The 21,000-nt window shown below is 65.5% G+C and overlaps 4 protein-coding genes across 4 annotated transcripts; 2 read left to right on the plus strand and 2 right to left on the minus strand.

Moving 5' to 3' along the window:
* Window positions 1-206: 206 nt before the first annotated feature.
* On the minus strand, window positions 207-6,644 carry APBA3 (amyloid beta precursor protein binding family A member 3). The gene is made up of 10 exons (XM_086627786.1): window positions 5,523-6,644; window positions 5,069-5,108; window positions 4,471-4,616; window positions 4,217-4,303; window positions 3,471-3,629; window positions 2,953-3,132; window positions 2,569-2,781; window positions 2,161-2,280; window positions 1,218-1,358; window positions 207-1,066 (listed from the first exon to the last, which is right to left on the minus strand). Exons 1-10 carry the CDS (start codon window positions 6,642-6,644, stop codon window positions 995-997), a joined length of 2,280 nt encoding a protein of 759 aa, XP_086483912.1. The 3' UTR covers window positions 207-994.
* Window positions 6,645-6,818: 174 nt separating this feature from the next.
* Window positions 6,819-7,980, plus strand: MRPL54 (mitochondrial ribosomal protein L54). Its single transcript, XM_086627791.1, has 3 exons — window positions 6,819-6,894; window positions 7,290-7,446; window positions 7,728-7,980. Exons 1-3 carry the CDS (start codon window positions 6,819-6,821, stop codon window positions 7,858-7,860), a joined length of 366 nt encoding a protein of 121 aa, XP_086483917.1. The 3' UTR covers window positions 7,861-7,980.
* A 2,019-nt stretch (window positions 7,981-9,999) lies between these two features.
* LOC147526716 (mucosa-associated lymphoid tissue lymphoma translocation protein 1-like) lies at window positions 10,000-15,464 on the plus strand. Its single transcript, XM_086627787.1, has 16 exons — window positions 10,000-10,136; window positions 10,310-10,476; window positions 11,047-11,177; window positions 11,262-11,415; window positions 11,696-11,874; window positions 12,094-12,190; window positions 12,337-12,384; window positions 12,479-12,514; window positions 12,754-12,957; window positions 13,087-13,264; window positions 13,533-13,607; window positions 14,106-14,233; window positions 14,306-14,452; window positions 14,720-14,877; window positions 14,976-15,110; window positions 15,210-15,464. Exons 1-16 carry the CDS (start codon window positions 10,000-10,002, stop codon window positions 15,462-15,464), a joined length of 2,229 nt encoding a protein of 742 aa, XP_086483913.1.
* A 2,948-nt stretch (window positions 15,465-18,412) lies between these two features.
* Window positions 18,413-21,000, minus strand: RAX2 (retina and anterior neural fold homeobox 2). Its single transcript, XM_009983847.2, has 2 exons — window positions 20,758-21,000; window positions 18,413-18,856 (listed from the first exon to the last, which is right to left on the minus strand). Exons 1-2 carry the CDS (start codon window positions 20,998-21,000, stop codon window positions 18,413-18,415), a joined length of 687 nt encoding a protein of 228 aa, XP_009982149.2.

The raw sequence follows: 21,000 nt of genomic DNA on the forward strand, positions 1-21,000 counted from the left end.
GCACCGCAGCGGGCTCAGGGTGCATCCCCCGGAGCTGAGCTTCCTCTGCTGCAGCCCAGCTGGGGCTCCTGAAACGCAGCCTCCCACGTTCCCCAAAATTTTTATTTTTACATCAACTAAGCACACAGGCAAAGTCAGGTCAGCGCTGCCTCGGCCGGAGGGGCCCAGAGACCCGCTTATGAAAAGACACATCACCAGGGGCTGGTCCTTGAGGCTCCTGACCCCAGGCTCCCTGGAATGCGGGACTGGGCACCGAGGGACAGCCCCGAGGGCTGTGACGCAGTGCCCTGGCAGGCTGGGGCCGGGCTGTGCGTGCAGAGCGGGTAAAGACAGCACCAGGGAAAAGCAGAGGTAGTTTCCCAGCTCGGTGCAGCAGGTCTAAAGGGGAGTTCCTTTGCACCCCTGGCAAAGCCAGGGAGGAGGAGTGGGTGCCAAGGGTGCTGCTGCCCTTAAGGCTTGAGTCTGGGAGCTGCTGGCTCTCCCTCAGGGTGCCAGCTTGCACCCACACACTGGTGTGCAGGGCCAGTGTTGCTCTGGGGCCATGCTAGGGCGAGCCCCGGAGTTGTGCTTCCAGCACCATGCCCACATTGGGAAAGGCACTGTTGGTGAGTGTAAAAGCACTGTTTGTGGTGACTGGGTGGGGTGGCCTTTCACACGGGGTCCCCTCTCCTCCTGCCCGCACCGGGCCAAGGTGAGGGACCCTGTGAAGCCGTGGCACAGACACCGTGCAGGCACTGTGAGGCAGGAAGGGGTGAGTGGGCAGGGAGGGGTGAATGGAGGGGGAGAAAGTACCCAACCTGTGGCACCGTAGGCCCTGACACTGCTCAGGCTGGATATCGGGCTCCCAGGGTGTCCCACTGTGTCCTGAGTAAAACCAAAGAGGTGCAGGATTCGGCCCTGCTGGGGACCAGAGGGCTCCGATGAGGGTGCTGGGGCAGAGGCAGAGCCTGTCCTGCCCTCGCAGCCCCGGGCACGTGCTGTGACAGCCAGCGGCTCAGAGGAAGATGGGCTGCTCCTGCCCGGTCAGTAAGCGATACGTGGAGGCTGGCATGGTCTTGATGTGGACCTAGGCAGAGACACCCAGATCAGCTGGGAGACACCAAACCCCAGGCTGAAGGGTGCTGGGGTAAAACCCCGAGCCCAGCCTGCTCCATGTGCAGCCGCAGCTGCCCCGCAGCACGGGGCCACAGCCGTCACCCAGCCCAGGCCCCGCTCACCTCGCTGACTGCCTGCGTGAGGATCTGGATGATCTTCTCATGCGGCGTTGCCACCACGCTCTGCCCGTTGATCTCGATGATGCGGTGCCCCACGCGGATGCCGCCTCTCTCTGCGATGCCCCCACGCATCAGGCTGCAGATCTGGGGAGCAGGGAGCACCGGTAAGATCAGAGCCATGCCCACAGCCCAGGGCCATGTGTGACCACCACCCCAAACGCTCTCATCCATGCAGGCTCTCGGCAAGAGCTTGGTGCTGTCTCCTCCAGCCCACGGATGTGCAGCGAGGGCAGGGATGCATGTCCCTTCGCATTGCTGCCACCGTAGCAACGTGCCGAGCTGAAGGGCACGGGCAGCCTGCGTGCTTTCGTTCCCCCTGCTGACAGAGGGCTCGGTTTCCCCCACCCACCCATCGGACCCTCATGCTCCCATCAAGCCGGGGCTGCAGAGCCAGAGCTTCTCCCTGGGGTGGCAGCTCCTGCGCACTTGTGGGGCACCCACATCTCCAATACTGTTGGGTGCATTGGTTGGTGGGCAATGCAGCCGTGCCACCCCCTCACCCATCAACTCCCGCTGGTCCTGGAAATGCTCCTCTCTGCCTTTCCAACACAACCACTGTGGAGCCCAGAGCAGGGAGTGCCTGAGGCACTGGGGACAGCAGCAAATGTCACTAAGGTCACACCAGGAAAGCCAGGAAGAAACCACCACTCCAAAAGCAACCAGCTAAGGAGCACCAGGGAGACGGATCCAAGCGCCGGTGCTGCAGGAGAGCTACAAGGAGCCTTTTGCCGTGGCACAGCAGAGCCCTGAGAAACCTCGGCAGGCACAAGGAGCACTGGAGCTGTGCGCTCGTCCGTGCGGGCACAGCCACGGCCATGTGTCCGCATGGCAGACAGGTGGCCGAAGCCCCCAGCCTGGCTCTGCTGCCATCCCTGCAAGCACTCACCACACCGTTCTCAACACAGAAGCCCAGCTGGTACTTGGAGTCGGGGCGCCGGATGACAGCCGTGGTGACAGGGGAACAGTGCACAACGTTCAGCGTCACCTCCGTCTGCTGCTTCAGCTCCTGGAAGATGGGATGGGGCTTTGTCAAGACATTGGAGAGCGATGCAGCACAGTTGAGAGGGGTGATGCAGCCATGTTGCCCACAGGAGGGCTGAGGATTAGCAACCTGTTTTCAATAGGGAAACTGAGGCACACATAGGGATACTGTCATGCTCAAATTCTGGGAGAAGAACTTATAAATCCTGCCCAAGACATCCCACTCTGCCCCTAAGGCCACAATGTCCTTGCTTTCCACTCCTTCCTGCCCGGGAGGTAGAAGGTAGACACCTCGGGCACAGCCCTGGCTCACCCGGATGATGCTCTGGCAGGTGATGAGGGGCAGCCCCACCAGGCTCGTCCCATTGACGGACATGAGGCGGTCCCCGATGCTCAGCTTGCCCGACCTCTCCGCTGGGCCCCCGTGCATCAGGTTGGCGATGACCACCGTGGGCAGGATGGAGCCCCAGCCCGACTCCACGATGGCGATGCCCAGGATCTCCCCCTTCTGCTTCCGGATGCAGACCTGGGCAGGGGGGAACAGAGGGGTTACGGTCACCAGAGTCACTGGGCATGACTGGGACGGGGCCCAGTTTTGCAGAGAGCACCTCAGCTGCTCAGGGAGCCGTGGAGGGGATGACACAGAGGTGCCAGCAGGTACCCCACACTGCCCCCACCCCTCCAAAGCAGCTCTTACGTCCTTGCAGTTCTCCTGCCGGGAGAAGTGAGTCAGCTCCGCGTTGTATTGCTCCTGGTCCTCGAGGGCACGGCTGTACTGGCGAGGGCTCAGCTCGCTCGGGTCGATGCTGTTGGCCTCCAGAAAGCGCTGGTAGGCCACGCCGAACGCCTGCCCGATGGCCTGAGCGATGACCTGGGCCTGGGGAAAGAGAGGGGCTGCTTGTGCCCACGGATCCGTGGCCAAACTGGAGCCAAAAGCTGCTACTGCCCTGCAATGCCCAGCACAGGCACTGTGCCCTGGGAGCTCCAGGGCATCCTGGCTCCTTCCCTGCCTGAATGGGCCCCTTTATGGTGCCAATTCTTCCCCCCTTTTCTCGCTGGGTCCCTCTATGCAGCAGAGGTGCTCAGGCTGGGCTCCTTCCCCCTCTCTGTGCTCGTTGGGAGCCCCCAGCACAGAGGCCCAGAGCACCCAGTCGTTACAGCGGGACGGGGCCCAGGACCCCAATGCCCTCCCGAGGGACCCGCGTGTCGCCTCACGTCGGCCGAGTGGAAGACGTGGCAGATCATCTTGTAGAGCCGCTTCTCCTCCGCCACCTCTGAGCGCCGAGGCAGCTTCCGGCGTGCCATGAGCACCACGAGGGAGCCGATGTCTGCGATGTAGGAGATGGTCTGGAGGGAATGATCCATCATGGCCTCCTGGCAAGAGGGACATGGGCAGAGACATTCAGCCCTCCCCAGCCTGATGGATACCGTGGGCAGCCCTGTGAGCCAGCCAGGCACCTCCACAGGCAGGACGGGTTTGGGTTCCAACACCACTGTGCCAGGATGCACCTCAAATGCCTGGCACACACTGGGCAGAAACCACGTCTACACCAAAAGGTACAAACAGCTCCTTTGATCAAGGACTCATCCATGTCTCTGGGTGCTGCTGGGGTCAAGACAGCCCTTCCCTCTTACTACAAGGCAGAAACTAATCCTGAGGCAAAGAGCTACAGAAATTCCAAGCCTAGGTTCCCTGGAGCTTGGTCTGGGAGCCCAGCATCTCCTGTGATGGAGATGGCTCCACGAGGAGCCTCGTGCAGCCACGCAGCCAGCCAAGGGACACGACACATCTGCGTGGGACGGCTGCAGAGCGGCAGGTCTCCTCCCAGACGCGTATCCTCACCCGTAGGCCGTCCTTGGGCACCACCCCAGTGGCGTGGGTACAAAGCAGAGATCCCAAGGCCCAACGGGAAGGCTTCAGCAGCCCCAAAGCTGGGCAGGTGCCCCCTTTGCCTGCTCACCTGTGTGTCAGCCGTGAGCACCTTGATCCTCTGCGTGGAGACAAACAGATCCACCTCCGTCATGGGCTGGGACTCCCCCTCCGGTGCCTGCGGAACGAAGCACCCAGGAGACGTCACTGCTGCTGCCAGGATTCCTCGGGGTCCATGACCCACAGCCGAGAGGGTCCAGACCCACCCCAGGCAGGTCCTGAGCGCTGCCCCAGGCCCACGAGGGGCCAGGCTGTTGGCACTCATGCCCCCCTACCCTCCTGCACCTTGATCCTGTCCACCGCCTCCTGGGCCTGCGCCATGCGGACACTGGTCGGGGGGTTCCTCTCTGAAACCAGCTGCGTGGAACCCAGGTACTTTGCCCCGAAAATCACACCATCCAGTAGATCTTCCGGGTCACAAGGGCCTGGAACTGAGGCATCGGGAGAGACTAAGCAGGGGCTGGTCCCTCCACCTCTGAAAGCTGGAGGTACCAACTCCTACTGCCCATTAGCTGCATTTCTACACATGACAAAGCAGCTCAGCACGTGGGAGGTGGGCTCCTGGCATCACCGGGGGACCAATTCTGACCCCAGGGCTGCTTCCCCCTTCCCTCAGGCCCACCCTGGCATCCCTCTTTCTCCCTTCCCAAGCCAGGCATCCCTTGCCCCGATCCCTGAAGCACTCCCATTTGCTCAGTGAAAGGCAAGCTGGGATCAAATGGGCAACCTGGAGTCTGCAGCCATGTTCCCACCCTGTGTGGGTGTAGCACCAGGCGTTCCCTCCCTGGCTGGGACCCCTGGCCACCCTGCATTCGGGGTCAGAGCTGAGGTGGTGGCTCAGGACTCCTGAGCACTTTTGCTGCTCGAGGTAGAAGCAACTCACCCTCTTTGAAGGCCGGGCAGGAGGATGGGGGTTCCCTGTTCTGCAAAGCAACGAGAGAGCAGGTGAGGCTCTGGTTGGCATCCCAGGGATTCAGCCTGCCTGCCCTGTGGCCAGGCTGCCCCTGGAGTGCCAGGACAGTGAGGGCACAGCATCCTGAGGCTGGAAGGGTGGGGCACAGGGTCCTGGGGCTGTTTAGACCCACCAGCCTCTTCCCCAGGGCACGCACAGATCAGACAGCCATGCAAGTATCCCCCTGCATTCAGGGCAGTAGGAGCCAAAGCCAGTACCGAGGGTCTCGTCTGGGCACCCCAGCAGCACGAGGCCCTGTAAGACCCGAGGAAAAGACATCCATGGCTCCCCTCTGCCCCCACCCAAAACCCCACAAGAAGGCAGGGTCAAGGGGCACGTCCGGGCTCACTGCTGCACCACCACAGCCCGTGCACAACGCACTCACGGTCACAACGCCTTGGGGTGGCTGGTCTGCCTCCGGGGCTGGAGCGGGAGGCAGGGCCACCCAGGCTGGCTCCGGGGAACCGTCCCGATTGCTCTGGCAGGCAGAGTCGACCTCGCAGAGCCCCTCTCCGTAACACCAGCCACCGGAGGGTCCTCCCTCCGAGCTCTCCAGCCGCCCCAGCCCCTCAGTCTTCTCCACAGCAGCTGGTTCCTCCCGAGCCTGCAGCAGCTCCAGGTTGGTCCCGGCCAGGACATCAGAGCGGGCCAAGGGCGTCTCGGTGCTGGCGTCGGGCAGCCCCCCCTCGTAGCACAGGAGGCTCAGCAAGTCCTCCCGGTCAGCCTCAGCAAAGAGCAGGCCGTGGCAGGGCCGGGAGCAGGCCGAGTGCTGGGCACAGCAGGGCCACGTCTCCAGGCCCCGGCCCGTGGCCACGTGCAGTGGGCAAGGCTGGCACTTGCCCTGGCACTCCCCGTAGCTCCGCTGGGCCTGCTCGCCTGCCAGAGGGGCTGTGCCGGTGCTGGAGGAGGGCAGTGGGCCCTGCTCTGAGGCGGGTGAATGGTCGCAGAGGTTGGGGTCGAGGGTCTCGAGCTGGGCCAGCAGGCCCTGGATCTCCGAGGGTTCGTCCTCTGCATCCACCGCCCTGCCTGGGCAGGCACCGGCCGTGGGAGCCTCGTCCAGCTCCATGCCCGTCGGGTCGCCGCTGCTGGGGGCTCGGGGGTGCCCTGCGTCCCAAGAGGCGCTCCCGGCACTTGGTTTCCAGTCGGCGCAGCCCTGCGGCCCCGCGGACACTGCCTCCTCTTCCATCTCTCTTCCCAAGTCCTGGCACAGCTCAGCTCGTCCGCCCCCACCTCCTCCGAGGCCCGCGGCTGAAGAAGGCCTCGAGCTGCGCCCCAGCCCCGTCCCCTGACCCTCGGGGACGGCCCGGTCCCGCCCGGGGCTGCAGCCGGGGCGCGGGGTGCCGAACGGGGGCCCCTCCGCCTGCCCGTCGCCCCCGCGGCGCTGAGGGGCACCGGGCCGCTCCGCAGGGCTCTCCTCCGTGTCCATGGCCGGCGGCTCCGGGGCCTCGCCGCTGCCGGGATGGGCGGCGGAGGGCGCAGCCGCCTGGAAATCCATGCTGCTCTCCATGGCGCCGCCCCGGGAGCGGGGAGAGGGACCCGGGGGCGCGGAGGGGCGGCGGGGGCCGGGGCCAACGCTGCCGGCCGGGCCGGGGCACGGCCGGACCCGCCGCCGCTTCCGGGCGGAGCCGCCGCCGCGCACGCGCGGTCCGCCCCCTTCCCGGCGTGCCCCGCGCGCCCCGGCATGGCGGCGCCGCTGCTGCTGCGGGCGGCGCGGGCGGTGCTGCCCGGCCCGGCCCGCGGCTACGCCAAGAAGGCGGGTGAGCCGCGGTGTGGGGCTCCGGGGCCGGTGCGGCGGCCCTCGGCCGGGTCCCCCCGTGCCCCGATCCCGCACCCCCGGTGGCGGCCTCGTGCCCTCCCCCCGGGGCCGCGCCCCGTCGCCGCCGCCCCGCGTCCCTCGCCCCCCGTGCCGCCCCTCTCCCCCCGTGCCCCTCTCCCCCCGTGCCCCTCTCCCCACGTCCCTTGCCCCGCTGCCACCCTCGCCCCCGTGCCCCTCGCGCCCCGCGCTGCCCCTCGCGCCCATCCCCGGTGCTGCTGCGCCCCGCGGGGGCCGCGGTCCCGCCCCCCGCTCTGGCTGAGCCCCCGTCCCGTCCCCCGCCTCCATCTCTGCCCCTCCGTGCCATCCCCTGCTCTGACCGTGTCCCTGTCCCTGCAGGCGGGAAGTCCAAGGGCAAGAACGTGCCGAAGGAGGAGCTGCAGGGGCCGGAGGTGTGCACGGACCCTGCCACGCTCGCCGCCTACGCCGTGGGGGTCAACTACTTCAAGGATGGCCCCGAGGTGGCCCTGAAGCCCGACTCCGAGTACCCGGACTGGTAGGTGGTGCCCAGAAAGGGGGATCCCTCCTAGGGTACCTGTCCTTCCAGAGGTGCCATCCCCCGGGGGCACAGGGAGCTGCTCTGGGAGGGGGAAAGCTGCTGCTCTGCAGCCCAGAGAGCATCCCGGGGCTGGGGAGGAGAGCAGGCGGCACTGTGGATGTGGGGGAGGGACCCGCACGTCCTAGGCATGTTCTGGGCACGCACTTCCATCGCCCCGTCCTGCGCTTGTCCCTTTGCCCTCCCTGCTGCAGCCCCATGTCCTCTGTGTTCGCCCGCAGGCTCTTCAAGATCCACCTCGGGCCCCCCAAGAAGCTGGAGGAGATGGACCCCAACTCGATCGAGTACTGGAGGCGCCTGCGGAAGTACAACACGTGGCACCGCAACCGGCTGAAGAAGGGCAAGAAGCTGTAGGCGCTGCAGAGCGCCGGGCATGGGGGCTGCCCGGAGTGCCAGCGCAGGTGGTGCTGGGACCGGTTTCCACTTTTCCATCTTGCTCCCACTTCTTGTTGCTATAAACTGGTGGTAAACCTCTGGTGTGGCTGGTCCCTGTTACGGAGGCTGTGGCAAACCCAGGCCCTCAGCAAGCTCAGCGCGGGTCCCCCGTGCCTGCGGGGTGTTGGGGGGGGCTGAGGCAACATGGGCCCCAAATTCTCGGTGCGTTTGGGAAAACAGCAGCTCAGTTGTTCCCTCGGAGAGGGAGCCTGTGCTGCCCAATGGGTCCTGCTCCCCGTTGCGCCGCGGTCTGCGCTGCAGCAGCTGGGGCCCAAGGGCGCCGGGAGGCAGGGGTGGTGGGTTTGGGGTGGGGAATGCCCCCACTGGCATTGCGGTGTCCCCGAGGGGGGCTTTGGGGGCCGCACACCCTGTGCTCCCCGATGGCAGGAGGACGGGGGCCAGTCTCTGGCGGTGCCATGGGGGCAGCAGGTGAGGTGAGGGGGCACACAGTGGCCCCTCGCAGTGCCACCCCTGTGCTGCACTCTTGCTTCCTCCTCTGGCAGTGGGCAAGTGGCAGCTGCTGGGGCACCAGGGATCCAGCTTGGGGGGGCTGTGTGGTGAAGGCAGGGTCTTCCCCATAGCAACGGGGGCCTCGCTGCCCCATCCCTGCGTGCCCTCGGCCAGCTCCAGCTTGGCAGAGACCAGCAGCTTCCTGGGTCTTGGTCCTGCCTGTGCATTGGGCTCCCCTGGCTGGGAGGTGCCCCCGTCCCCTTGGTTTGTCTCCATCCCGGGCTCCGCTGCCCTGCAGCTCCTGCCTGACCTTGAGCTGAGCCCCCTGCAAGATCCTTCTGCAGCGAGGAAGGGGCGATGGAGCCACTGCCTGGCCCAGCAGCATCCCTGGTGCCCCACACCTTGCGGCTGGGGCCGGGCTGGGAGCCGTGCCCAGCTGCCCCGGGGGGCTGTGGAGCGGCTGGGTTGGCAGCTGCAGTGCCCAGGCGCCGCAGCACAGGAAGCGACGGAGGAAAGCAGAAGTGCTGTGCTGGGGCGCGGGGGGAGGCTCGGGGAGATTTTGGGTTGAACCTTCACTTCCTCTGCGTGGGGCTCAGCACGCGCCCTCGGAGCTGTCGGGGCTCAGGCCGGGCTGTATCCAGCGGTGAGTGCCATGTCCCCGCCATGCCCGTCCTGCAGCTTGCCCTCCCCTCACCACCCCCCAGCACATCCAGTCCCCCAAATCCAGCAGTGGGTGAGCAGAGGCGGCGCCCGAGTCCCTGCCCTCCATCTCGGAGTCCCCTGCAGTGTCACCCAGCTGCCGTGGACAGCTCAGTCCTGGGGACAAGAGCCCACCTGGGGTGGGTTGGGACCCCGGGGGAGGAGGAGGGAGCCCGTCTCTGGGTGCTGACCCTGTCCAGGGCGATTCATGCCGTGCTCCCCTTGCTGCTGAAGCTTTTGCCAGGGCCGAGGGGTCTGAGGTGGATCTCAGCCCCAGGACTCCCCTATACCCCCCAACCCCCCTGTGGGCTTCCTGTGGTGGCCCAGCAGGGCTCATGCTGGCTCCGGAGCCACCTCCCAGGGGCCTGGTGATGGCAAGGGGGCTGCTGCTGTCCCACCAGGGTCTCTACTGGGAGAGGGGTCCCTGGGCTCAGCCCTCCATAATGGGTCCCATTCCCTGTGTCCCCTGGTGGGACGGGGAAGGTGACAGGGGACATCCCCTCTTCCCATTTCCTTGGACCCCATCCCATGAAGGTCCATGTCCTGGGGCTGGGCTAACATGGCCCTGACTCCTCACCCGAGGCCAGGGGGTGAGCGGGGTGCCCCGTACCACTGGCACGGCTCTTGTCCTCTGGGCACAGAGGGGGAACTTGTGGCATTCCTGGCTGGCCTGATCCACCAGTGCTGCCTGGCCGGCTCCCGGCACCTCCCCGGGGAGCCCAAAACACTCCCAGGCTCCTGCGGGGAGGTGACCCAACGCCGGGGAGGTCATGTTGGTGCTGTCCCTCCTGAGGCCCGCTGCGCCTGGCCAGAGCAGCGCCCAGCGGGGTGCAGGCACCGTCACCCATCGCCCGCTGACAGCTCGTCCCCTCTGCGTCCCCAGGCAGGCAGCGGCGGGGCCGGGCCGGGATGGGGGACTGGAGCATGCCCATCGGCTCCCTGGGCGAGGAGGTGGTGGCTCGGCTCTGCGAGCTCCTGGATAACGCTGTCCGGGGCTGGCGCAAGCTGGCCGAGGTGGCCGGGGCAGAGAAACGCTTCAAGTGCAGGTAGGGGTGTGGGGGGGTCCTGCCGTGGGCTAAGTGAGGGGCACACATGCCCCTTGGCCACCCCAGCGTGGCCACAGCCTGGGCTGGGGACACTGCTGAGTCCCTGGCGGGGGTCCCTGTCCTGCCCTGGCGGGAGGTGGGCTGTGGTGCTGAGCGCCGCGGGCGCCTTGCAGTGCGGAGGAGCTGGAGATGTGCTCGCTGAAGGTGCTGGAGCCCCGCGGCAGCCCCACGCAGTTCCTCCTGCAGCTGCTGGCCGAGCGCGACTGCACCCTCAAGTACCTGCTGGGCTGCCTGGAGAGGATGGGGCACACGCAGGCGTGCCAGGTCCTCAGCAGCGCCGGTAGGGATGGGCACGGGGGTCCCACAGGGCATGGGGAGGGGCACCAGGGGATGGAGGCTCGGCAGAAAGAAAGCTGGGGGAGATGAGGAGCTGCTCTTCCCGCTGGTGGTCTTGCTCAGGGTCCTGGGTGGGCTGGGAGGGGATGGGATGGAATGGATGCAGTAAGGTGAGACAGGATGGGATGTGGTGTGACAGGATGGAGGGGGTGGGCAACGGGACGTGGTGGAACAGGCTGTGATGGGACAGGGCAGAATTGGGCAGGTTGTGATGGGAGAAGAAGGGATGGGATGGAACAGGGTACGGTGGGACGAGATGGGATGGGGTGGGGTGAGCAGAGTTGGGTGAGGTAGGATGGAACAGGTCGAGTTGGGGTGGAATGGGTGGGATGGCACTGAATGGGACAAGGCAGCATGAGATGGTTGAGATGGTGTGATAAGATGGGGTGAGACGGATGGGAGAGAACAGGCTGTTGTGGGTGAGTGTGGGACAGGACAGGATGGGACTGGCTGGGATGGCGTGGTGCAGGACGAGGGTCTTGGCCAGCCCAGCCTGACCTCTCCTCTCCCACAGTCCAAGACATGATCTGCATCACGGTGCAGCCGGAGTCGCAGGTGGTGACGGAGGGAACGCGGGTGTCCCTGACCTGCTGGGCGACCGGCCCGCCAGGACTGGCGTACCAGTGGTTCTGCGGGAAGCGGGAGGTGAGGTCCTGCTGCGCCACGCCAAGCAGGGTCCCTGCGTGGGAGGGAGCCCCCGACTCCTTGACCCCCCCTCCTGTCTCGTAGGTGCCCGGAGCCACGGCCCCGGAGCTGGTGATCGAGCCGACAGCCCTGCTGGGCCAGCCCAAGTGGTACATCTGCCGGGTGAGCCGCGGGGCCACCTTTGCTTTCTCCAGGTGGGCCCACATCCAGGTGGAGAAGAGCAGCAGCCCCAGCTCAGGTGGGCCCTGAGATCTGCATCCCTCAGCTGGCACCCACAGGGCACCGCTCACCCCATGGGCACCGCTTGCCCTGTTGTGCCCTGGCTTGGCCACGAGGGTCTGTGGGCTTGCTGGGGCGATGCCTATGGAGGAGCCGAATGCCCTGTGTCCTCCTCGTGCCCTCTGGCTCATGCCACCCGTGGGTGCCAGGGCCCACAGGTGAGGGACCTGGCCCCAAGGCGGCTTGGCGGAGCCCTGCCGTGGCTGGCTGCCAGATTTGCTTCCCTATCCCCTCCCCAGCTGGCGGTTACTGCCCGACCATGGCAGGGCTGCAGATCCTGCGGCAGCCGCGGCCGTGCCGCCTGGCCGAGGGGGACACACTGGTGCTGGAGTGCAAAGCCATCGGCAACCCCCCGCCCCAGTACCAGTGGTTCAGGAACCGGCGCCCTGTGGAAGGTGCTCAGGCACCCCAGCTCCAGGTATGGTGGGACCCATGGCGTGGCAAGGCATGGCACGGCATGGCGTGGCAAGGCATGGCACGGCATGGCGTGGCAAGGCATGGCACATCATGGCATGGTACGGCACGGCAGGGCATAGCATGGCATAGCATGGCATGGCACGGCACGGCATGGCATGGCATGGCACAGCATGGCACGGCACGGCACACCGCCCCAGCTGCCCACTCTGTTCCCTGGCAGGTGAAGCTAGTGACGACAGCTGAGCGAGGCAGCTACTCCTGTCGCGTGTTCAACCTCTTCCATGAGGTGTGGAGCCAGGAAGTGGACGTGGAGATCGGTGAGTGGCCCTCACCCCGCGGGAAGTGTTCTGGCTCCGCTCTGCCCCTCCCAAAGCTCTCCTGCGGGCACGATTTTGGGGGGCTCCAGCCTGTGCTGGCAGGTGCTGCTGCACATGGGGCTCCCTGACCCCCACCTTTGCCGCAGGCCCACAGCTCTTCGCCTCCGGAGGCTCCTGGCAGGAGGAGGACGGAGGTAGGTGGGGGCAGAGCGGGCAGGTCTCCACTGCTCTGCCCGCTCCACTCCCTGGGCACTGTCAGGCCCTGGCATGGCGCTTCTCTCTTTCCAGGCTCCCTGGAACATGGCAGCCCCGGCCAGCTGTACGGTAAGAGCCAACCCAGGAGGGGTCGGTGGCCCTGGGGGGCTGTGACCGTCCCCAGGGGTACTTTGGATGCAGCACAGCGGGGAGAGCGGAGCAGTGAGGCAGGGATGCCACGGGGCACCCCGCTCCCTGGGGCCACTGATGCCAGCCGCAGCTGGGTGTCACCTCTGTGGGCTGGAGGTAGCGGGGACAGCAGGAGCTTCCCACTCCGTCCCCAGCATCTCCTCCTCCTGTCCCAGCAGCCACCGACAAAGTGGCCCTGCTCATCGGCAACATGCACTACCTGCACCACAAGCAGCTGAAGGCGCCCATGGTGGACGTGCATGCCCTCGGTGCCCTCCTGCGCCAGCTCGACTTCAAGGTGGTCTCGCTGCTGGACCTGTGCAAGGCTGAGATGCAGATGGCTGTCAACGAGTTCCTCCTCCTCCTCGACAAGGGCGTCTACGGTGCGCCAGTGTCCACCAGGGTGGCTCTGGCTGGGGAGAAACGGATGGTTTTGGTCTTGCGGGGCAGGCGGGCAAGAAGCGGGCACCAGCAGCTCAAGGGATGTCACCCGTTCTCCCACACTCCTACAGGTTTGCTCTACTATGCTGGGCACGGCTATGAAAATTTTGGCAACAGCTTCATGGTCCCCATCGATGCACCCAGCTCCTACACCTCTGCCCACTGCCTGTGCGTGCAGCGGGTGCTGCGGAGCATGCAGCAGCGCCGCACCGGCCTCAACATCTTCCTGCTCGACATGTGCCGTAAGAGGTGACCCAGCCCTGGCCACCAGCCCGGGGGCAACCTGCTGTGCCGGGAGGTCCTGGCACGGGGATGCCTGGGGGTGCTGGTTCCTGGGGGAGCGAAGAGGGGCATCCCTGGGGTTCCATCCAATCCCCGTGGCTTTGTCTGGGTGTCCCCAGTTGAGCTGGCAAACGCCGCAATGGGTGGGCAGAGGGGCACGGGGTAGCCCCTGGGTCTAGGGTGCCTCGGGGTGGGTTTTGGGGGGGGGTGTGTCTTAGCAGCACTTCTCTTGCAGGAACCTCAACGACGACGTCATCCCACAGGTCGGTGCGCTGCAGGTCACAGCCAACATCGTCTTCGGCTACGCCACGTGGGTGCCCTCCCCACACCCCCCAGCGCGGGCAGCGGAGCTGAGTCTCATTCCCTGACACAGGGTGGGACTGAGGCTCAGCCCCCCGCCATGGCTCAGCCCCGTTTGCACCCGCATCTTTCCCTCCGTGTATCGGCAGCATCGCTCCCTCGGGTCGATGCTGGAGGCAGTGGGTGAGCGGTGGCACCCAGTCCCTTACAGGGCAGGGATGCCCATGGTGCTGCTTGGCTTTGGGCAGCACCTGAGGACGTTAAGCCCTGAGCCTCCTCTGGAGCACAGGGATTTGGGCTGACCATGTTTTAAGCATCCAGGATCCGGCCATGGATCCCACCTCTCCCGGCCACGGTGGCTGGATGGGTGGACAGGAGTGGGCAGAGCCGGGCGCTGGCATCTCTGGCTTCCCCAGGGCTGTTGCCCCGGTGGGGGCTGGTTCCTGGGGGAGTGATGGAGCCCACGATGGAGCCCACGATGGAGCCCACCACTGCCCTGTCCCCGCAGGTGCGCGGACGCTGAAGCCTATGAGCTGAGCCAGGGCGAGCTCTCCAACGGCATCTTCGTCACCTTCCTCAAGCGCTGGCTGCTGGAGGACGAGAAGATCACGGTGCTGCTGGACAAGGTGGCCGAGGGTGAGTGGGGACCAGTGGGTGATGGTAACCCCCTTCGGCGACCCCCACTGATGCCCCCCGTACCCCTTGCAGACATGGGCACGCTGGAGATCACGCGGGGCCGGCAGGCACTGGAGCTCCGCAGCAACCTCTCAGAGAGACGAGCCCTGACGGATCCCATCCGCCCCCGGGGCCGGGACGAGTCCTCTGCCAGGAACCTGCAGTGGGCCAAGGCTCATGGTGAGGGTCACGGCCACCCCGTCTGGAGCTGGCACCCAGGGCAGGGGACAACACCCAGAGGCAGGGAGAGGCGGTGGGCAGCACCCACCAGTTTTCTCCCACCCTGGAGGAGAGAAACCACTGGCACAGAACTGCCAGCCTGGTGGCAGGAGCGTCATGTCAGCGTCTCCATGCTGGGGTGACCCCGGCAGACCCCTCGCCTGCGGGCACAGCTCCGGCCCCAAGTGCCCACAGGTCCCAGCCCCGCACTTGCTGTCCCCTCCCCAGTCCTGCCGGAGAGCCAACACCTCCGCTTCGACTGCGGCGTCACCGTCCAGCTGGGCTTCGCCGCCGAGTTCTCCAACATCATGATCATCTACACCCGCGTGGTGACCACCCCCGGGGACATCGCCAAGTGCGAGGCCAAGCTCACCGACATACCCGAGGTGGGAGCGGGCTGCCGAAGCCTGTGCTGGGGCGATGCCAGGGAATATTTAGGGGGGGACCCACAGTGGTCTTCACGTTTGGATGCCGTCCTTGGCAGGAGCTGGACGTGGACCTCAAATGCACCAACAAGGAGAGCCCGGAGGAGGTGGGCAGCCCGCTGGCACCCGCCTGGAGCCTCAGCTGCCCACCCTGCTGCCTCTACAGCCGGCTCTGCGGCTTGCAGAAACTGCGGGTAAGAGCCGCGCTGGGCTTTTGGGGGGCAGTGCTGGGAGTACAGCACGGCCGTGGCCGTGGCCCGGGGTGGGTGCCCACACTGCTGGTGCCCCCACAGCAGGAGCTGGCATTCACCGTCTGCCTGCAGTACCGCTACCACGGCATGGACGACTTCGTGGAGGAGAGGCGGAGGGTGAGCGTGGGGAAGCCGCTCATCGCCAAACTCAACCTGCCACCGGCGGCCTCCCCCTCGCCACCCCGCAGCCCCCTCTCCACGTCCCCCCCGGCGAGCTGGGGGGCAGCTGGGGGCTCCTGGGCCAACACCCCGGAGGAGAACCTGAGCCCCGATGTCGCCGGCTCCCACACCCTGTAGACGGACAGTGCGGCCCCCCCTCGTCACCGCAGTCCCCTGGGGCCACGGCTGTCCTGGTAGGGGGCCGGAGGCTGGAGGGGCCGGAGGGGCCGTGGGCAGAGGCGAGTGCTGGGTGGGGTAAGCTCCATCCTGGCCTGTGCCAGGGGGTGTGGGACTCTGTGTGGCATGGTCAGGACCCTTGCTGCAGAGGACTGCAGCTCCCGGCACGGGCATGGCGGTGCCACCACCACGTGCCATGACATCGCCTGCCCCATGTCCCTGGACAGTGCCAGACCCATCAACAGGGCACTGCCAGCCCCATGTCCCCTGGCATGGCAGTGCCAGCCCCATGTCCCAAGCCAGTTCCAGCCCCACGTGCCAGGGCAGTGCCAGCCCCACGTGCCAGGGCAGGGTTGAGTTCGTCCAGCACTACGAGAAATAGAGAGAAATAAGAAGATTAGGGGGCAAATCCCGCGGGAGGAGATTAGAGGGGGTGGGAACGGGAGGACTCCTGCTCCCAGTAGTACCCAGTACTCCCAGTACCCCGCCAGGGACAGTGCTGTGCCCACCCCATGGGGGCAGCGGGCGATTCCAGGACAGGATTGGGATCTGGGGGGGGGGGGGGCAGGGGAGGAATGCCTTTTTGCTTTGATTTTTCCTAAACGTGACCCCACGTGCAAGTGTCCACAAGTGCTCCAGCGGGTCTCAGCCAGGGAAGGCACCAATAAAGCGGGCAGGGTGGGCGGCTCGGCGCCCCCACGGCTTTCCTGCCTTTAAATGGTGGGATTTTTTTGGGGGGGAGAGGGCCAGAAATATCGCCTATTTCTGCACTAAGCGCGGCGTGGCACCAGGGCGCCTGCAGGAGGGAAGGGGCAACCGACCGCTCCTGGGAGGGTACCCCGACATCTCCCGCCACACTGCCCTGGGGTGTAACAGTGCCACCCCATGCAAATTAGCTCATTTCAATAATTCGCATGACCCCCCCTCCCCACCCAGCCCCTCGGGGGGACGCGTCTTCACCCCCCTGCGCACCCTCGCTGTCGAGCGGCGGTTGCAGGATGGGAGCGGGCTCATCCTCGCCCCAATTAGGCTCCGATCAAACGGGTCGGGGGTGCCGAGCCCCCCGCTCTCCGCGCCAGCCAGCTTTTGTTGGCACTCGGGAGGCCGAGGGGGTGCCCCGGGCTGGCGCCAGCCTTGGCAATTATGTCATGTGAAAAGCGCAGCCCCCATTGAGCGCGTCCCGTCCCCCGGATCAAACCCCATTACTTCCGCGGCCCTTGCTTCATTATCTCCCCGCTGCCTCGCCTCGGCCCCCCCCGGCCCCAGCCCATTAGTTGGACTGGGGAACCTGGGAGGGGGGAGCATCGATTATGCGTTTAATGGGTTGTTCAAGGTTTAATTGTCGCTAACGAAGCAGACGAGCAGCAGCAGCCGGGGGACGGGGGACAAGGAGGGTCTCGCCAGGGTCAGTGGCTCGCCTGGCCCCGTGACATCCCGGTCGGTCCCGCCTGACCCCGGGGCTGGTGGGCTGGGGTGGGACCCTCCGGGGGGTGCTGGGGGGCTGCAGCAAGCGGTGCTGGTGCTGAGCGGGTTCCAGCCCACGGGGCCTCGGTTTGCGGCTGTTGTCAGGTCTGAAGCGGGAGGATTTTCTGGGGAAGCGTTTTGTTTTGGGGGGGGGGAAGGTGAGTGCTCACCCTCCCTTCCCCAGGGACACAGGGCACCCCGGGGGCTGGGGGCAACCACTTGCCCAGGGCTGGGCCCCTGTCTCTCGCCGTCCCGGCCACGCTTCAGCTCCTCAAAGCCACCACTGGGGCTGTGCTGGCCCCCACTGCCACCATGGGGTTGCCAGTGGTGCCCCGAGCCCTGGCAGGATCCCCTGCCACTGAGGACCCCCAGGATGTGGCACCTCGTCACCACCACCCTGCTCCCACCTGGCAGGAACCACCAGCAATGGGTAAACTGGCCTCGGTGCACCCTGCCACCCCCCGCCACGGGGACCCCCAGGCTCCCAGTCAGCCCCCTCCTCTCACCAGTCCCATCTGGGGCCGTGGGGGTCCTGCTGCCTCCCACCCTCCCGCCGGCACAATCACGGCAGCTTCGTGCCGCTGACATGTGTTCGGGCGGGCAGCGCTGGGGAGCCATTAGGGCAGGTGGGCGGCGGGTGCAGCCCCCGAGGGATGGCGGAGCAGATGCCCCTTGACGAGCCGCCGAGGACGAGGACGTGGCGTGGCACAAAGCCGGTCCCAGCCCCAGCCCCACACGCAACGGCCCGAGGGAGCAGCGCGGGAGGGTGCCCATGGACAAAGCTCCCGCGTCCCCTTCCCGGCAGAGGCTCTGCAGCCTCCACACGCTAACGAGTGGCACCGCTAACGAGTGGCACGGCGGGCACGGCCCCGGCAGCGCTTGACTCCAGCACGTGGCATCTGTTCAGCTTATCTCTTTACTCACGATACAACCGTCTTCTCGGCGTAGCTACCGGCACAACCGGTGTCGCACCTCGGCTCGGCTAAAAAAAAAAAATCCCCCCAAGTACTCCCTACGAAACTAGAGCTTTTCTGTTCAGTTTGGTTTAGATCTGCAGCATTAAAAAAAAAAAAATAAAAATTAATAATAATGGGAAAGGGAAGAGGTGTGGGAAAGGAGGTGTCCCACTGGGGACAGTGGGTGGCCTGGTTGGGTGCCCAAGCCTTGGCGAAACCCTCCGCCTGGGCCGGTGCCTTGGCAAGGCAGAGGGGCTGTGGGTGGCTGTTGGGGTGCTGCCCCGCGGCAGGGTCCCACCAACGTACCAACTCACTTCCCTGCCCCCGATGGTGCTGGCTTGATGGGGGGAAGATGCAGCCTGGCATCCCTGCCCCGTGCCAGCTTTGGTCCTGCCAAGCATCCCACCGTCAGCCCCCTCACCCGCCCCAGGGCTGAGCCGATGCCAGGGGCAGGAGCCAGGGGCCAGCAAAGCCGGAGGGGAACGTTCATCAAATGGGCTGCCAGGTCTTGTCAATGGTCTGAATGTGCTCCTTGGCTTTCATGCGGAGCGAGGCGATGCTGGAGCTCCTCTGGTCCACCTCCTCCAGCGGGTACTTGTCCACAAAGGTGGTGGTGCACTGGTAGGGTGCGGAGGCCATGGGCTGCATGCCCTGTGCCATGGGCGGGGGGGTGTTGAGGAAGGAGTGCCCGCCGTAGGGGGGCTGCAGGGCCTGGGGGGCTCCCATGAAGCCGGGGATGCTGTGGACCGTGGTGGCGCTGGAGATGGGGGACGTCAGCCATGGGTCGAGTGGGAGGGAGTTGCTCATGGGCCCCACGTTGGGTGTCATGGGGGGCCGGTTGAAGGAGAGCACAGGGGTGTCATGGAGCTTCATGGAGCTGGCCTCCATCTTCTCCTGCCGCCTCCACTTGGCTCGTCGGTTCTGGAACCAGACCTGCGAGGTGAGAGCCAGGGTGAGCTCCACTGTGCCCAGCCGGTCCCTCGCAGTGTGCCCCACGTGCTGTGCCCCATGCAGGGTGCACCACACGGGGTGAGAAGCCCAGGTGGGGTGTCCCATACAGGGTATCCCATCCCGTGTGGGGTGCCCTGTGTGTTGGGTCCCATGTGGGGTGCCCCACAGAGCTCCAGCAGCCCCCCCACACCGCACACCGCTGCCAAACCTCCCCCCACTCAAATCCCAGAGACTGAGGGTGTCTCTGAGGTGTGGAAAGTGAGAAGCGTCACCGCACAGCCCCTGCCCTCGCTGCTCCACGACAACGTGCACCCCGGCCCCCCAAACACTGTACGGTCCTCGGTGTAACGTTATCCGGCATTCAAAAGCCCCTCATAAAAGCTCTCAGAAGCCAAACTGCCAAGGTTGCACCAAAACCCAGCACGAACGAGCTGGACCGGTGAGCCAAGGCCAGCGGTGATGTCTCGGCCCGTGGGAGCTGGTCCCCATGTCCCCAGAGCCCCCAGCAGCACGAGGCGCGGGCTGTCGGCTGCACGATGCGAAGCAGGGGGTGAGGATGGACGGCTAGGCTGAGGGCATCTCCCATGGGCTGGTCACAGCTGTTGGTGGACACTGGGCTATACTGGTGCAAACTTTGTCTCCAAAGAGCAACGAAGCTGGTGAAGGGTCCAGAGCACAAGTCCTACGAGGAGCAGCTGAGGGAGCTGGGGTTGTTCAGCCTGGAGAAAAGGGGGCTCAGGGGAGACCTTCTTGCTCCCTACAACTACCTGAAAGGAGGTTCTACTGAGGTGGGGGTCGGTCTCTTTTCCCAGGTAACAAGTGACAGGATGAGAGGAAACAGCCTCAAGTTTTGCCAGGGGAGGTTTAGCTTGGATATTAGGAATAATTTCTTCACCAAAAGGGTTGTCAAGCACTGGAACAGGCTGCCTGGGGAAGTGGTTGAGTCACCATCTCTGGAGGTATTTAAAAGACATGAAGGTGTCCCTGCCCATGGCAGGGGAGCTGGAACTAGACGATCTTGAAGGTCCCTTCCAACCCAAACCATTCTGTGATTCTACGTGGTGCTGAGGGACATGGTTTAGAGGTGGTCTTGGCAGTGGTGGGTTCATGGTTGGACTTGATCTTAAAGGTCTTTTCCAACCTAAACAATTCCATGATTCTGTGATTCTATGAAACCAGCTCAGGGAGCTCGGCAGAGATGTCGCTACGGCCTGGACCCCCCCAGAGAAAGGCTTGGACTGGGACTGAGGCCTGGGAAACTCAGTTCATTTGTAGGGTTTGCCACTTCTTCAACTCTCCAACCCTTTCCCTCAGCCGAGTCTCGCCCTGTCGATCCCAGGAGTGGGGGGAGCGGACTCTTCCCCAGGCTGAGCGTCCCCCATGGAGCCTTCTCCTGCAGCCCAGGGAGCGAGACCTCCCCAGCCCTGCCACCCCCCCAGAACTGCCCCACTCCAACAAGCCTAAAAACCCCCAATCCGTGAGGCTCTTGTGCTTTCCCAGCCTTAAAGACCTGGAAGTGGTCACGAGTGGCTGAAGTTTGGCTGATTTCCCGTGGGATCAGCTGGAGGGATGGCAGCAGGGGAAAAATAAAATCCTTAAAAACCATCTCCCTGCCCAAACGGAGCCTCTGGCACGCGGGCTGAGCTGGGACCTCGTGGGGGAACGAGGCATAGCTATTAAATCCCTTCCCTGGATTCGGCTGGAGCAGCTGGCTCTGCAGAGGTACTGCTCCTGCCTCAAGCAATGGGGAAACTGAGGCACGGTGCGAGGCAGCGGCGGTGGAGCTCGGAGCAGAGCGAAGCTCTCCAGCGTGGGGGTGGTCCCTCTGCTGCCACCCAGGGGACAGGTCCGGGGATGCTGGGGCCACCGGGAGCCTTCCCTACCTGCACGCGGACCTCCGGCAGGTTGACCTTCATGGCCAGCTCCTCGCGGCTGTAGACGTCGGGGTAGTGGGACTTCTCGAAGGCGCGTTCCAGCTCGTGCAGCTGGTAGGTCGTGAAGGTGGTGCGGTTCCTCCGGTGCTTCTTCTTGGGCTGCTCCTCCTCGGTGGTGGCCGGTGGGCTTCCCTCGCCGTCCCCCGGCTTCCGCAGCTCGCCCAGGTCCCCCTCGCACTTATTCAGGAACAT

The sequence above is a fragment of the Tauraco erythrolophus genome, chromosome 28 (assembly GCF_009769465.1).
Source record: "Tauraco erythrolophus isolate bTauEry1 chromosome 28, bTauEry1.pri, whole genome shotgun sequence".
Classification (NCBI taxonomy): domain Eukaryota; kingdom Metazoa; phylum Chordata; class Aves; order Musophagiformes; family Musophagidae; genus Tauraco; species Tauraco erythrolophus.